The following is a 13,571-nucleotide window of genomic DNA, read 5'->3' on the forward strand; positions in this document are numbered from 1 at the left end:
ATACACTAAATATTGCTCTTTTCTAGAAACTATTTGTGTTCCCAGCATTCCCAGGAAAAATCCTTGGTACAGAGCAGCAGTTCTTAAATAGAGATGTAAGGAATTCTGGGAAACCTATAAATTTATCCTTAAAGAAAGAGTGAAACACACAGAAATTTAGGCGAGGTTCCCAGTCAATAGCAAAAAGAAACAAAGGGACATTTACTTTTAAGTTCCTCGATGAAAGAGAAATATTCTAGGCCACGGGGGCCACTTGTCATTGATTCGACTTCGGCAGAATTCACCATGCACTCGGATTTGAGGTGCTGAAGCCTATACAGAGACATGATAGACGAGACTAAAGAAATCAGAATAAAGGGGTTCAAGAAGGATTTTCTCAAGTTCTGGGGGGTGAGGTTAAGCATGTAGAAATCAAGTGTCTCATTATGTGGTGTAATATGATTCTGATACCCACTTGAGATGAAATGGAAGTGTACATCACAGAAGGAGAGTCAGGACATAAACCTGTAAATCATTAACATGTCAGTGGTGCTTAAGTCTTTGGGAATTGAAGAGATCGCCTTAGGAAAAGCTGTCAAGAGAGGAAGAAAGGAAGGGTTCAATATTAGTTTAATAACAAAAGCAATACATAGTGCCTACATAGAGGGAGAGGAACAAGTAAAGGGTATTGACAGTATTGCTGCTGGACAGAGCTACACAACTACACCTTGAACCAACAGCAGTATAAGAGCAATCATTTGGCACAGACTTGGTAGGTAAATGAATAAAAGAGTTGCAGACTGCACTAGCCTGGCACTTCCAGAATTCAGAACTGACTAGGGAAGAAAGAAAATACATGCTACAACTATGTGAGCCCTAAAAAAGGATTCACCAAAATGATGCTGTAAATTTACCTGAGTTTTATTTTAATACAGCCCCAACAAAAAAATCAAGTCAGTTTTGTCATATTCTCAACTCTTTGATAAAACAACATTCAAGTTTAATAATGAAATGGATTACCGGACATAATCAATATAACCTTTATAAATTAGACTCAATTAATTTTAACTGTCTAGACAAACAGTTAAAGCCCTAGATATCCAAAAAGAAAGAAATATTACAGTAGTATACAAAATAATGACTCAAAATATTTCCACTGAAATGCAACAGAAAAGATATAAGCCATTATCTCTTGGAAAAGAAACATTCCTAATGAAGTAGATTTTTGAAAATTGTCACACAGGTAAGCTCATTAGATGCAATGAGAGTTTCCCCTGCTGATCTAGAAGTACCTAATGACCAGGATTTGTTATGTCTCAAAAATAAAAGTACTTTTTAATTCCTGTGATAGCTCACTGAGGAGATTTCAAATCTGGAAACTTTTAAATGATGATATATAAGATGTTTAATAAGAGCACTAAAACTCCTCAAAACAAACACAGACTTATTTCACCCAAAACATTACATTATCTTCCAAAATCTCATTCATTAATAGGGTAACATAATCATAAAAAATTATGTTCAACAATCACCCACACTATAAAAAAACTCAGTGATGGCTTTTCTACTTTAAATATAAAGTTCGCTACTTAAATATGAAATATCTGCTGACCAGACACACATGCCAGCTTCTGAGATGGAAACTAGAAATTCCCAAGGTCCCAGAATATCTCTCTGAAACACCAAAAAAACAAAAACAAAGAAACAGAAGAAGTAAACCAAGTTACAAATGCAAGTCCTTTTAAAAGTTAAATACTTTTAAGAAGCAAAATATAATATTTATATAGAATTTTAAATATAATCAATTGAGTCAACACAGATACTTCAACAACTTAAGTTGCATCAAAAACCGTTTTAAAAAACTCTACAAAAAAAAACTACATCTAAAGAGAAGTATGTTCCAGCTTACTGTTCAGTTTTAGAATTAGAATGAAAGATAATTAACTGGTCAGATTTACAAACTGTCATTATACAAAAATGCTTGCACTGATTAAATTCGTGTTAAAGTCCTTATTTATATAAGCTATTAACTTCAACCACCTTACTCCTATGGGGGAAAAAAAAAACTCCCTCTGTATTTCAAGGCACTTTGTACCACTTTTTCATGCACTACCCTGTCACTTATCAAACTTAACTTTCATCAAAAGCACTCATTTTCAATTGTTTTTTATTCCCTGTGCTCAAATATTACAAAATTTCAGAATTCTCATTTTTAGGAAATTGATTTCCCCCGAGTTAATAAACCAATCAGTTAAAAGCTATTTTAATACCATTGTTTTTTTGCTTTTGTTTTTGTTATGAGTTGGGGTCTCACTCTCTTGCCCAGGCTGGAGTGCAGTGGCACAATCATGGCTCACCACAGCCCCGATCTCCTGGGCTCAGGCGATCCTTCTGTCTCAGCCTCCTGAGTAGCTGGGACTACAGGTGCACACCATCATGCCCGGCTAATTTTTTTATTTTTTGTAGAGATGAAGTCTCACTGTGTTGCTCAGGCCAATCTTGAACTCCTGAAGTCAAGTAATCCTCTTGCCTCAGTCTCCCAAAGTGTTGAGATTATGGGCGTGAGCCACCATGCCTGGCCACTGAGTTATTTTTAATGTTTTCTCCCATTCAGTTCAATACTCTTTTTCCCTATCTCATGTGATTTAAAACAAGAAGATAATTTCAATTAATTTCTCTTCTTAAATTCCATTAAAACCTCTATAACTATACATATGAACAATATTCTTTTTTTGTTTTGAGTTGGAGTCTCACTCCATCGCTCAGGCTGGAATGCAGTGGCATGCTCAGAGTCACCCCAGCATCAACTTGCTGGACTCCAGTGAATCTTCTACCTCAGCTTTCCAAGTAGCTGGAACTACAGGTGCACACCACCAGGGCCAGCTAAGTTTTTTATTTATTGTAGAGACGAGGTCTCGTCAAGTTGCCCGGACTGGTCTTGAACCTGCGGATTCAGGCAATCCACTCATCTCGGCCTCCCCAAAGTGCTGGGATTACAGGCTGAGCCACCAAGCCCAGCCATGAACAATATTCTTATGAAGGACATTTTAAGGTAGGATGGGGCAAAGTAAGTACGTCAATATCACTAGAACATTAGGATTTAGTAGTGAAAAGTTAAGAAAAACACTTATTTTTGGCCTTAAAAGTCCAGACAGGCTGTATAAAATATATACTTCAAAGAAATGTACACCTCAGGACAAAGTTTAAAAAAAATCTCATTTAAGCATACTTTTTTGTCCATAAAGTGCTATAATCTCTATTTCATAGAAGAAGAGCAATTTAAAGGGAATGAAAAAAGTGGTTTTTTTTTAAAAGACGAAATATTCACTCTAATATGGAAAAAAATTAAAATATCCTTCTGGAAGTTGAGAAATTCCAGCATTAAAATAAGAGAGTATACAAATAATCTGACATTACTAATGATCAGTAGTAAACAAAAAAAAAATAGATACTCCAGCATTTCAGATGAACTGTCTTCCAAAATGTTTTTATAAATTGGTTGTTTGGAGTCAAATAATTTCCATAGAATCAATGTGAATTATAAGAGGAAAGTAGATTCTTAAGGTGTTCAAAAAATCATATTTAAATCACATTATTACCAAGTATTAATAATAGGTTCTCTCCTTTCTATGACCCTTTACAACCAGATCTAAGCCCACAGTGGGACTGAAGCCAGGTTAGAAACTTGGGCATTAGGAAGGGGTTGAGTTGAAACTCTGGCACTTTGGTGTCTACTATAGTGGACAAAGGAAGAAAACTCCATTTACAATGTGGACAGAGATAGATTTGGAATAAGCAGAAGGGGACACTGATCGCTGGTCCTAGACTCAGGGACATAATAGCCACTCAGTGCTTACAAATGGCACTGATTCAAGGGAGCATTGCCCAAGCCACAGTGGCAGTGTTAGCAGCAGAGGGTGGGGGCTCATAGGTACCCATAAGGTTCAAACTTCAAAACAATGGGTTTGAAAACATAAGGCTTCATTATCCAAGAAACAAATTAAACTCATAGCTCTCCAGTCATGACAATTCATAAAATAAATGTTCTATAACTGTTTCTGTATAAAAAAACAATGACCGGCCGGGCTCGGAGGCTCAGCCTGTAATCCCAGCACTTTGGGAGGCCGAGGTGAGTGGATTGCCTGAGCCTGAGGGTTCGAGATCCGCCTGGGCAACTTGACAAGACCTCATCTCTACAATAAATCAAAAATTAGCTGGGTGTGGTAGCGCATGCCTGTAGTTCCAGCTACTTGGAAGGCTGAGGCGGAAGGATCGCCGGAGCCCAGCAGTCGAGGCTGCAGTGGCTTAGAGCGGCCACTGCACTCCAGTCTGGGTGACAGAGTGAGACTCCAACTCAAAAAAAAAACAATGACCAAGTAGAAAATAGGTACAAATAAAAGGCATTATTATCCGTCTTTAAGAAGTGAAGACCAGGGCAATGAAATGTTTCTTATAAAAGCACAAACCTTTACTAGCTTTGTCTAAATGTTCCAAATCATCCACAAAACTCAGGATATCAGGGTACTTTTCTTCACATATTTCTGCCAAAAAGTGAAGTAGTGTTGTTTTCTGATCTACTGATTTCGTGTCCTTTAGCTAAAGAGAATGAGAGAGACAGAAAACAGTCATAAATATTATAATAGTCTGCACACTTGAATAATGTTTATACTGTTTTTTGTAGTTAAGAAATAAAAGAGTTTTAAAATTAGTTAATTCTATTTTTAAAAAACAAGCAAAATTATTAATATTTGTTATAAAAGGGAATAAACAATCCATTCTAACACACTATGTTTAATTGGGAAAAATATGGTAAAATGGCTAGGAAAATAGAGTAAGTGGAAAGTCTATATAAGAGTAGTATTTACGACAACCCTGGGGCATTTATCAATTCACAATTTGGCATGTACTCATAGAATGCCTACTAGATAATATAGTAGTTGGAGATGTAACAACAAATAAAAGTCTTTCCTCAAAAAGCTGTTTAGTTACAAAAATGAAAATATATATTTGCCCTGATATAACAAATAGTATAGTAAAAAACAATCACAAAATGCATCCAGGAGGACGTGCATGACATCAGAACCGAACCGTCAAAGAAACGAAGTTGTGTGGCGTTACAGAAGGGAAGGAGATCATTCCAAAGTATACACAGAGCCAATCTGGAACAGGTCGTAGATGACATAGGGTACACAGGTTAAAAGGCTGGAGGCTGCAGGTAAAAGGGAATGCGAGTCAGGACAGCAGAAAGCTAAACCTGAAAAGGCCAGAAAGCAGAAGGGCAGAGGCGCCATGCCATGGAAGTGGAGTTGTGACCCTGAAGCGAGGGACCTGTTTGAGAGATAATGAGGTTGACATTTTAGAACCCTCCCTCTAGCGTAGAGCAAGGGTAATGACAGAATCATGAAGAGCAATTGTAAAAGCTGCTACAATAGGTAATCCAGGCTGTGTCTTGGAAATGGGGATAAGGGAACCAATTGGGCCGGAAACCCAGGCGGAACTGTTAACAGACAAGGCCAGAGAGGGTGAGAAGCAGATTTGGTGGGTAGATAAAGAAGATTGTTTCAGCTTCAGACAAGGTGTGTCTGAAACTCTTAGGAAGTATCCAGGTGGAAATATCCTGAGAAAACATAGACCTATTTAGGTGTAGAGCAGCACTTTCATTATTTTGTCATGATTGTCACCCAAGGAGCTTCTTAGGCATTTTTTTCCTAATTGCACCTATGAAATTTCAAAACCACAAAGGTACTGCATTTATGTTTATAAACTGCATGCATATCTATATTTTACACCTAAACCAGGAAGAGATAAGACATCCATTTTTGTTCCCCACGAACCAACTTTTTATCCTTCAAAGGATACTTTTGAGAAAAATGGGTAAGACCTTAGAGGAATAAACTGATGGTAGGGAACCAATTTGTGAGTTCTTTGCTCCCAAAGTTATTTATTTTTATTTTTGTTTGTTTTTTGGTTTTTGTTTGTGAGTTGGAGTCTCACTCTGTCGCCCAGACTGGAGTGCAGTGGCCGCTCCCGGCCACCGCAGCCTCGACCTGCTGGGCTCCGGCAATCCTTCTGCCTCAGTCTTCTGAGTAGCTGGAAATACAGGTGCACGCTACCAGCCCGGCTAATTTTTTGATTTATTGTAGAGATGAGGTATCGCCAAGTTGCCCAGGCGGGTCACAAACCCGCGGGCTCAGGCAATCCACTCACCTCAGCCTCCCAAGGTGCGGGATTACAGGCTGAGCCACTGAGCCCGACTCCCAAAGTTATTTAGTTGACCAGATGAGCCTAAACAGGCATGTAGGATGAAAGAAAAGGAGACACAGGCTTGAGAAGATGATCAGGGTGGACTAATCACAATCTGAAATGGTCAAGAAATGCAATCAGAGATGGTTTGGCTAAAACCTGAGCAACGACAGGTGTTGGGTTGGGTTTTGTGTAATGATTGTGGGTAGGGAGTACTAGGCAGGCAAACTGGTATGAACACAGATAATTTGGTGGCATTCCCTACCATTTGATAATCATTATGAGCAGACACACAGACAACAGATTTTTAAAAATCACTCTTCTCTACCAGAATTAATTTAGAGCAAGAAATTCATGGCATACTTAACTGAGTACAGCCTTATTAACTTGTGTTTCCAACAATTTCCTACTTTAAAATAAGTTCCTAGATAAATAGTCATAACTAATATTTTCTAAAATTCCACAGCACTAAATATTAAAAATACTAAATAACTGTTAACATCTTGTACTGTAAGAATTAGAGATTTCTGTGCTATCACACATATTAATATACTATTTATTGATGTAAAAATTATCAGAACCCTAGAAACACTGTCCTATTCACCTTGAAAGCATCACCTTCACATGATTATGTATGTAATATGTTCAAATGCTATGCTAACCTACTCAACATAGAGCTCAAACAACGTTCCTGGCACTTTAAAAACAGACTGAGTATGAACATTTAATCCATTATTTGGTAACATGTTAAAAAAGAATATAAATTTCACAACACTGAGCAGACTGTTTTCAAAGAGTACACTTCAAAAATATGACTCTATTCCAACTAGCTAGACAAATTGCCATTAATAGTAACCTGGGAGACCTGGCAATGTTAAAGCATGCCTTGACTAATTAATAGCCTTGAGCAAGTTACTGGACCTTAGTTTTCACACAGGCAAAATAAGAAAATGGAACTGAACATAGAAAGGGAACTTCAAATTTACTTTCTATTCCAAAATACTAAGTATACATTACAGTAGTTGTAAGAGTTAGTAGACACAGTGAAATCTAATTTTAAAAAACTAGTATATTAAAATGAAGAAACATCAGTTCAGAATTATTTCTGAGTGCTTCGGTCAGCTGGAATCTTTCTATGGGATTCAGTTTTTTGTAAAGTCTGTTAAGCATTTTCCAGTAGAATTTGTGATGTAGCTAAACAACCAGCAACTGCCAGGATTAATATAATATATCAAGACATCTCTATGATAGAACAACAACCAACTGGATCAATCTTGATTGTTAATCATAAGCAACAAGAATTCAGACTTAGAACCCTGGAATGCCATGGAGTTTGTAGCACCTAACAATGTAATAAATGTTAAGTCCTCAAGTAAACACAGATCCAAGTTATTCAGAAACAGCTATAAAGGAACACTAACATAGGGAGAAAGGTGCTATCATGGACTGCCTTATCGAAAACATCAATTGCTGTGCAAGCAGCATATTGGTAAATCTAAGATTAAAAAGAATATTTGCTGAATAGTAAATGAAAGCACAATTCGTCCCTCATCCTCAAATCTGTATTTAACAACTGAGACTGAAAACATTGCTTAAACTTCCAAATAAATCGGAAGTTAAGCCTAATAAATGAGAGGTTCAGATAAGAAGCATTTTGTTGCCTCATTTACAAACTACTGCGCAGCTCTAAACTCCAGGGCAGAGATTCTTTATTAATGTTCTAACATCCTCAAGAAAAATTTCACAAAGCTGTCAAGGTATTCTTCCTGCCTCAGTTACTCTATTCTCTCCCTCCCTTCTCCCAAATCACTTTTTTAAAAAAAGTGAACCTTTCAAAAGCATGAAAGCACAAAATGGATTATATCTTTATCTTCTGGTTCAATATTTTAATGTGCTCAATAAACAATAACCACTAAGAAAGGCATATTCTATTTCTACTCATATCACAATGGCTCATACCTACTCATCTCATAATCAGTAATGGAGCTAGACCATGTAAAGTTTGGGAGATAGTGCTAATTCTGTTGACGACGAAGAGCAACTCAAGCTCACCTTGGAATGCTAAATCTTGGGGAAAAAATAAAACTAAAATATTTGCTTTAAAAATTTGGTCAGGTTAAAAATAGTTTTATTTAAATTTAAAGACATTGCATGACAGAATTCCTTTTGTGTTATTGTCAAGAGATTTATCTTACTGATGAATAATCATCACTATTAGATAGGATTTCTTATTTATGTATTGTTTCCTTAAGGTACATTTAATGTGGCATAAATGTCAAACAAACAAAAAGATGGATGGAGTTTCTCCAACCAGTCTGTTCATTCTAGACAAAATAATGTTAAAAGCAGATCTTGTAATAAATCATGGCGTTGTTGTCAGTCTGTAGTAAAACTCCCTTGTAGCAAGGTTTGGAATATTTTTGGAATATATTTTCAGCACAAATTTGGATAACATTTAAAGAATATTCCATAATTTTAGTCACACAGAAGAAAAATCTTTAAAATAATAATTTTTCTTGTTAATCCAAAAAAAACAAGAAGCCTTTTTAAATAATGAAACATATCTTTAAAATAATAATTTCTTCTTGTTAATCCAAAAATACCAAAAACCCTTTTTAAATAATGAAACTTATATCTTAAGAACGTTGTCAAATTAGGAAACCCCATCCCTATTATTATGTTCCTGTAATCTAAGTATATACCAAAACAGTATGGGCTTTTTTAGATGTTGTAGATAAAAATCATCTACTTAGTGAACAGAGACATGACAAAATTCTAAGAATCGTGTAAGGGTCCCATAAACATTCTAGAAAACCCCATTCTGTGAATGATGTTAATGTTGAGAATGACAACAGCAATTCTTGTTAGGCACTTACTATAAGACAGGGTCTAGCCAAATAATAGAATGTATGTTAAGTTCTTAAAACATACGTCATCCCTATGAGGAAGAAACTAGTATTATATCCTTAATTAAGAGAAGAAAATAGAAATTTAGAAAGATCATATAGCTTACATCGATCATATACCTACTATCCAGCAGAGGCAATATCTAAACCCATGTCTGCATGAATACAAAGCTCTTAGTCACTATAAAATATAGTTCCTCTTAAAAAACTTTTATTTAGTATAGCATATTATTACTAACCACAAAAAACAAAATTCTCACAAACACAGTGGACAAAAATGGTAGTAAGAAAACAAAGTTGGGTGCAGTGGCTCATGCCTATAATCCCACCACTTTAGGAGGCTGAGGCAGGAGGATTTCTTAGGTCCAGGAGTTTGAGACCAGTTTAGGCAACAGCACTACCTCATGTTTACAAAAACTTAAAACATTACCTGGATGTGGCCCCAGCTCACACAGAAGGTTGAAGCAGGAGGATTTCATGTGCCCAAGAGCTGGAGGCTGTGATGAGCCATGATTGTTCCACTGTACTCCAGTCTGGGCAACAGAGTGAGACTCTGACTCAAAAAAAAAAGAAAAAGAAAAAGAAAAAAGAAAACAAAAGAGCCCTAATGCAATTTAAAATACTAAATCCCTACAACCTATGAATTTTAGCCTGGAAAGCCTCTAAGAACAGTCATCCCCCTACTCTGGGGTCATTTCATAATATTCTTTCCATTGTTTTATCTTCAAAACAAATAAAATTCTACCTGAACCATATCAGTCAAACAGCAAGTCCTTATATATTTCTAACAGATTACTGCTGACAAAATATTATACCAATATGGTTGAAGGAAGAGATATCTACACAGTTTAACCTTCGATGGATTTACACAAGTGTATTCTAATAGCATCATATCTGATAGCAAATCTTGCGCAGGACAAAGTGAACTGTGTATACATCAAATAGCATCTCTAAAAATAAACCAAAGGTATCCACATGAAAGTGGATGTGTAAAGACATACTAACAAAGACTATAGCACAGCTGCTCAGATTGGAAGCTCAAAAAGTCAATGTGCTGCTAAAAATTCACTAGTGAAACCAACTACCACCATAGAATGGATAATGTCGGCTAATATGCATTTGTGTGTGTGTGTTTATTTTTAAGTAATCACTGCTGAAGAAAATTTTCAAAAAGACTGGGTACACCCCCATATGAATGGCAATGAAAATCTTGAAATAAATAAAACAAGATGCTTATGCCATTCCCATAACCATTAATACTATAATAAAACTTTCATAATGATTTTAAAGATAGAAACCAATTGATATTAGGTGAATTAGATATTCCATAGTATAAATATTAGGTAAATTACTTATGGCACTCATGTATAAAACAGTTGGGGCAGGCAGAGAAAAAATTAAACATTAAAAAAAACCAGTTAATATTAATTGCTTAATTTTCATCTTAAAATGATAATGAAAGTTGAAACAGTAAGCGACCAACAAAATGCTTTAAATAATGTGGACTTCTATAATTACAATAAACTGGTTTCTACCATGTCCTTACAGACTCACTTTCTCTGTACTATATTTTTAACATATTTGCCTAGAATCACAGTGAGCACAGAAACTTCTACATAAAAAGCATTTTTGCATTATAGCAAAAGTTTAGCTTATTACATATCATCTAGTGTTCAATGTTCTGTTTATGTTGCCCCCTTATTCCATAAACAATTTTTAAAAGCTCAATGTTCTTAATAAAAAGGATAGTTTATCAATTTCAGTTAATATTTAGAGATTAGCAAACATATACACACAACAAGCAAATGGGGAAAAAATGGAATAAACAATCTGCAAAGGAAAAGACACAATGAGAAAACAACATATGCTAAGCTGTTTGGTGATCAACGCTATAAAAAAATACAAAATATTTTAAATCAACTCTATCAGCCCCTCCACCAATAAAAACACCCTAATCAAGAACACCTCATCACAGCAGAACTGCAGTGCAACTGTCACATTCCTATTCCATGACAGACATATGCAAATCAGTGAAGTCCTCTGGGAAAACAATTTAGTAACATATGTCAAAAATTATAAACATATTCTTGTTTGGGGTAGTTTCAGAAAACTCATGGGAGTCCAATATTGTCCAATCGAAGGTATGTAACTATACTGTTATTTTGGACATAGATTTCTTAATCCAATAGACAGAATTTTTCATGGGAACAATTAGTACAAATTGGAGTAAATACTTAGAAAGTAAACATGTTTCGATTGTTAAAATAAGTAGAAAAATATATTCATTTTAAAGATTTTTCCTTTAATTTTTTAAATTAACAAGTTTTGTTTTTTAGAGCAGTTTTAACTTTACAGAAGAAATAAGCATAAAATAAAGAGGGAAGAAAGAATCTTCCCTCTACACATGCAAATTCTCCAGTTTAAAGCATTTTACATGAGTATGGCACACCTGTTGACACATAACTATTAACTAGTTCCCATGGTTTACATTAGGGCTCATTCTTTGTATTCTATAGTTCCATATGTTTTGAAAAACATACCACTACTGTATCATATAGAATAGTTTCAACACCCTAAAAAATTACATGCCCTAATTATGCCTTCCTTCGCCCATCTCCACAGAACCCCTGACAACCACTAATCCTTTTTCTGTCTCTACAATTTTGCCTTTCACAGAACATCATATACTTGGAATCATACAGTATATATAGCCTTTCCAGTCTGGCTTCTTCCACTCAGCAATCTGAATTTAAAGTTTCTCCATGCTTTTTCTTGGCTTAAGAGAGTACTTATTTCTAATACCGAATAATATTCCATTGTTTGGATATACCATAGTTTGTTTATCCATTCTCCTATTAAAGAACATCTATAGTTTGTTTCCTTGCAGTTCTGAATAAAACTCTATAAACATCTGTATGCAAAAGTTATGTGTGGACATGCTTTTGGCTCACTGGGTAAACACCTAGGAGGGTGATTACTGGATGGCTTGTTCTGTGTATAGCTTTGTAACTTCCAATTTTCCAAAGTGGATGTGCTATTTTTGCATTACTACTAGCAGTGACTAGAGTTGCACCACCTCTTCACCAACATTTGGTGTTTTCAGTGTTTCGATTTTAGCCATTCTAGTAGGTATGCAGCAGTGTCTCAATACTTTAGTTTGCAATTCCCTATTGATATTGAGTATGTTAAGGAATTGCAATAACATTGAGTACTGGAGGCACAGACAAACTCCACCTTCATCCTCTTAGGGTACCAGTTGGGCCCAAGAATCAAACTGACATAAGACAGATTAATAGGAAAAAGCGTAATGCAAACTTTAAAAAGGCCATAAAAAAAAAAATGAAGACCCAAAGTAGTGGTTAGGGTCAGTTACTTACATACTGGATTAGATAAATAATAATTAGTCGTGAAGAAGCAACTGAATTAGGTGGGAAAGATAAGAAGATAAGAGTTATTTTTAACAAGGTCTGTACAGAACTCTCTCAGTTTTGACTTTTTATTCTTTAAGATAGAATGTTGCATATTACTCATATAGGAAGGTCATCTTTCACATGAGAATCTCATCTGCTGCTTTTTTTTTTCTTAAAAAAAAGAAACAGCATGGAAGTCAAAGTAGTCTTTTTGTACCTTCTGTTTTTAAGTGTTTTAAGTGTCTTAAACACTCAATATGCCAGAATAATACATTTTAACTCCTTTGGCATCTTTTCATATGTTTATTTGTTATCTGTGCTGCTTCTCTGGGAGGTGTCTGTACACATTTTTTGATCATTTTTAACTGGGTTTATTTTCTGATTATTAAGTTTTAAGAGCTTTTTATATATTTTAGATCAAAGTCCTTTATAAGATATATGTTTAGCAAGGATTGTTCTCCCAGTTTGTAATTTGTTTTTCATTCTCCTGTTTTCCACAGAAGTTTTTAATTTTAATGAAAGTCAAGTTATCTATTTGTTTTCTTAGATCATACTTTTACTGTCATGCCTAAAAAAGTCATCAACAAACCCAAGGTCACATAGGTTTTCTCTTATGTTATCTCCTATATGATGTATAGTTTTGCATTTTGTATTTAGGCCCATGATACATTTAGAGATAATTTTGAGAAAGGTATGAATGAGGTCTGTGTCAACATTTCCCCTATGTAGATAGATGTTTAGGCACTTCTCTTTAAAAGACTATTCTTTCTCCTTTGTTCCACTGTCAAAGATCAGCTGAAGATATTTATGTGAGCCCATTTCTCAGCTCTCTACTCTGTTCCACTGGTTTTCCTCCCCAGTACCATAATGTCTTGATCACTGTAGCTTTATCTAGTCTTGAAGTCAGGTAGTGTCCGACCTCCAACTTAAGTTCCTCTTCAGTACTATGTTGGCTATTCCAGGTCTTTTGCATTTCCATATAAACTTTGAAATATTTGTTACTATCATAAAAAAATTGTTGGGACTTTGGGGC

The 13,571-nt window shown here is 35.3% G+C and overlaps 1 protein-coding gene across 5 annotated transcripts in view; it reads right to left on the reverse strand.

Annotated features, from left to right (window-relative positions):
- DIAPH3 (diaphanous related formin 3) overlaps positions 1–13,571 on the reverse strand; it is a 398,317-nt gene that overhangs the window by 66,628 nt on the left and 318,118 nt on the right. For all 5 annotated transcript variants that reach the window (XM_008059267.1, XM_008059270.1, XM_008059269.1 and 2 more), the window contains one exon: positions 4,446–4,575. In XM_008059267.1, the coding sequence (XP_008057458.1) occupies positions 4,446–4,575 (130 nt within the window). The remainder of the gene's footprint in view (positions 1–4,445; positions 4,576–13,571) is intronic.

The sequence above is a fragment of the Carlito syrichta genome, unplaced genomic scaffold, assembly GCF_000164805.1.
Source record: "Carlito syrichta isolate Samal-C Ts95f unplaced genomic scaffold, Tarsius_syrichta-2.0.1 Scaffold303985, whole genome shotgun sequence".
Taxonomy (NCBI): domain Eukaryota; kingdom Metazoa; phylum Chordata; class Mammalia; order Primates; family Tarsiidae; genus Carlito; species Carlito syrichta.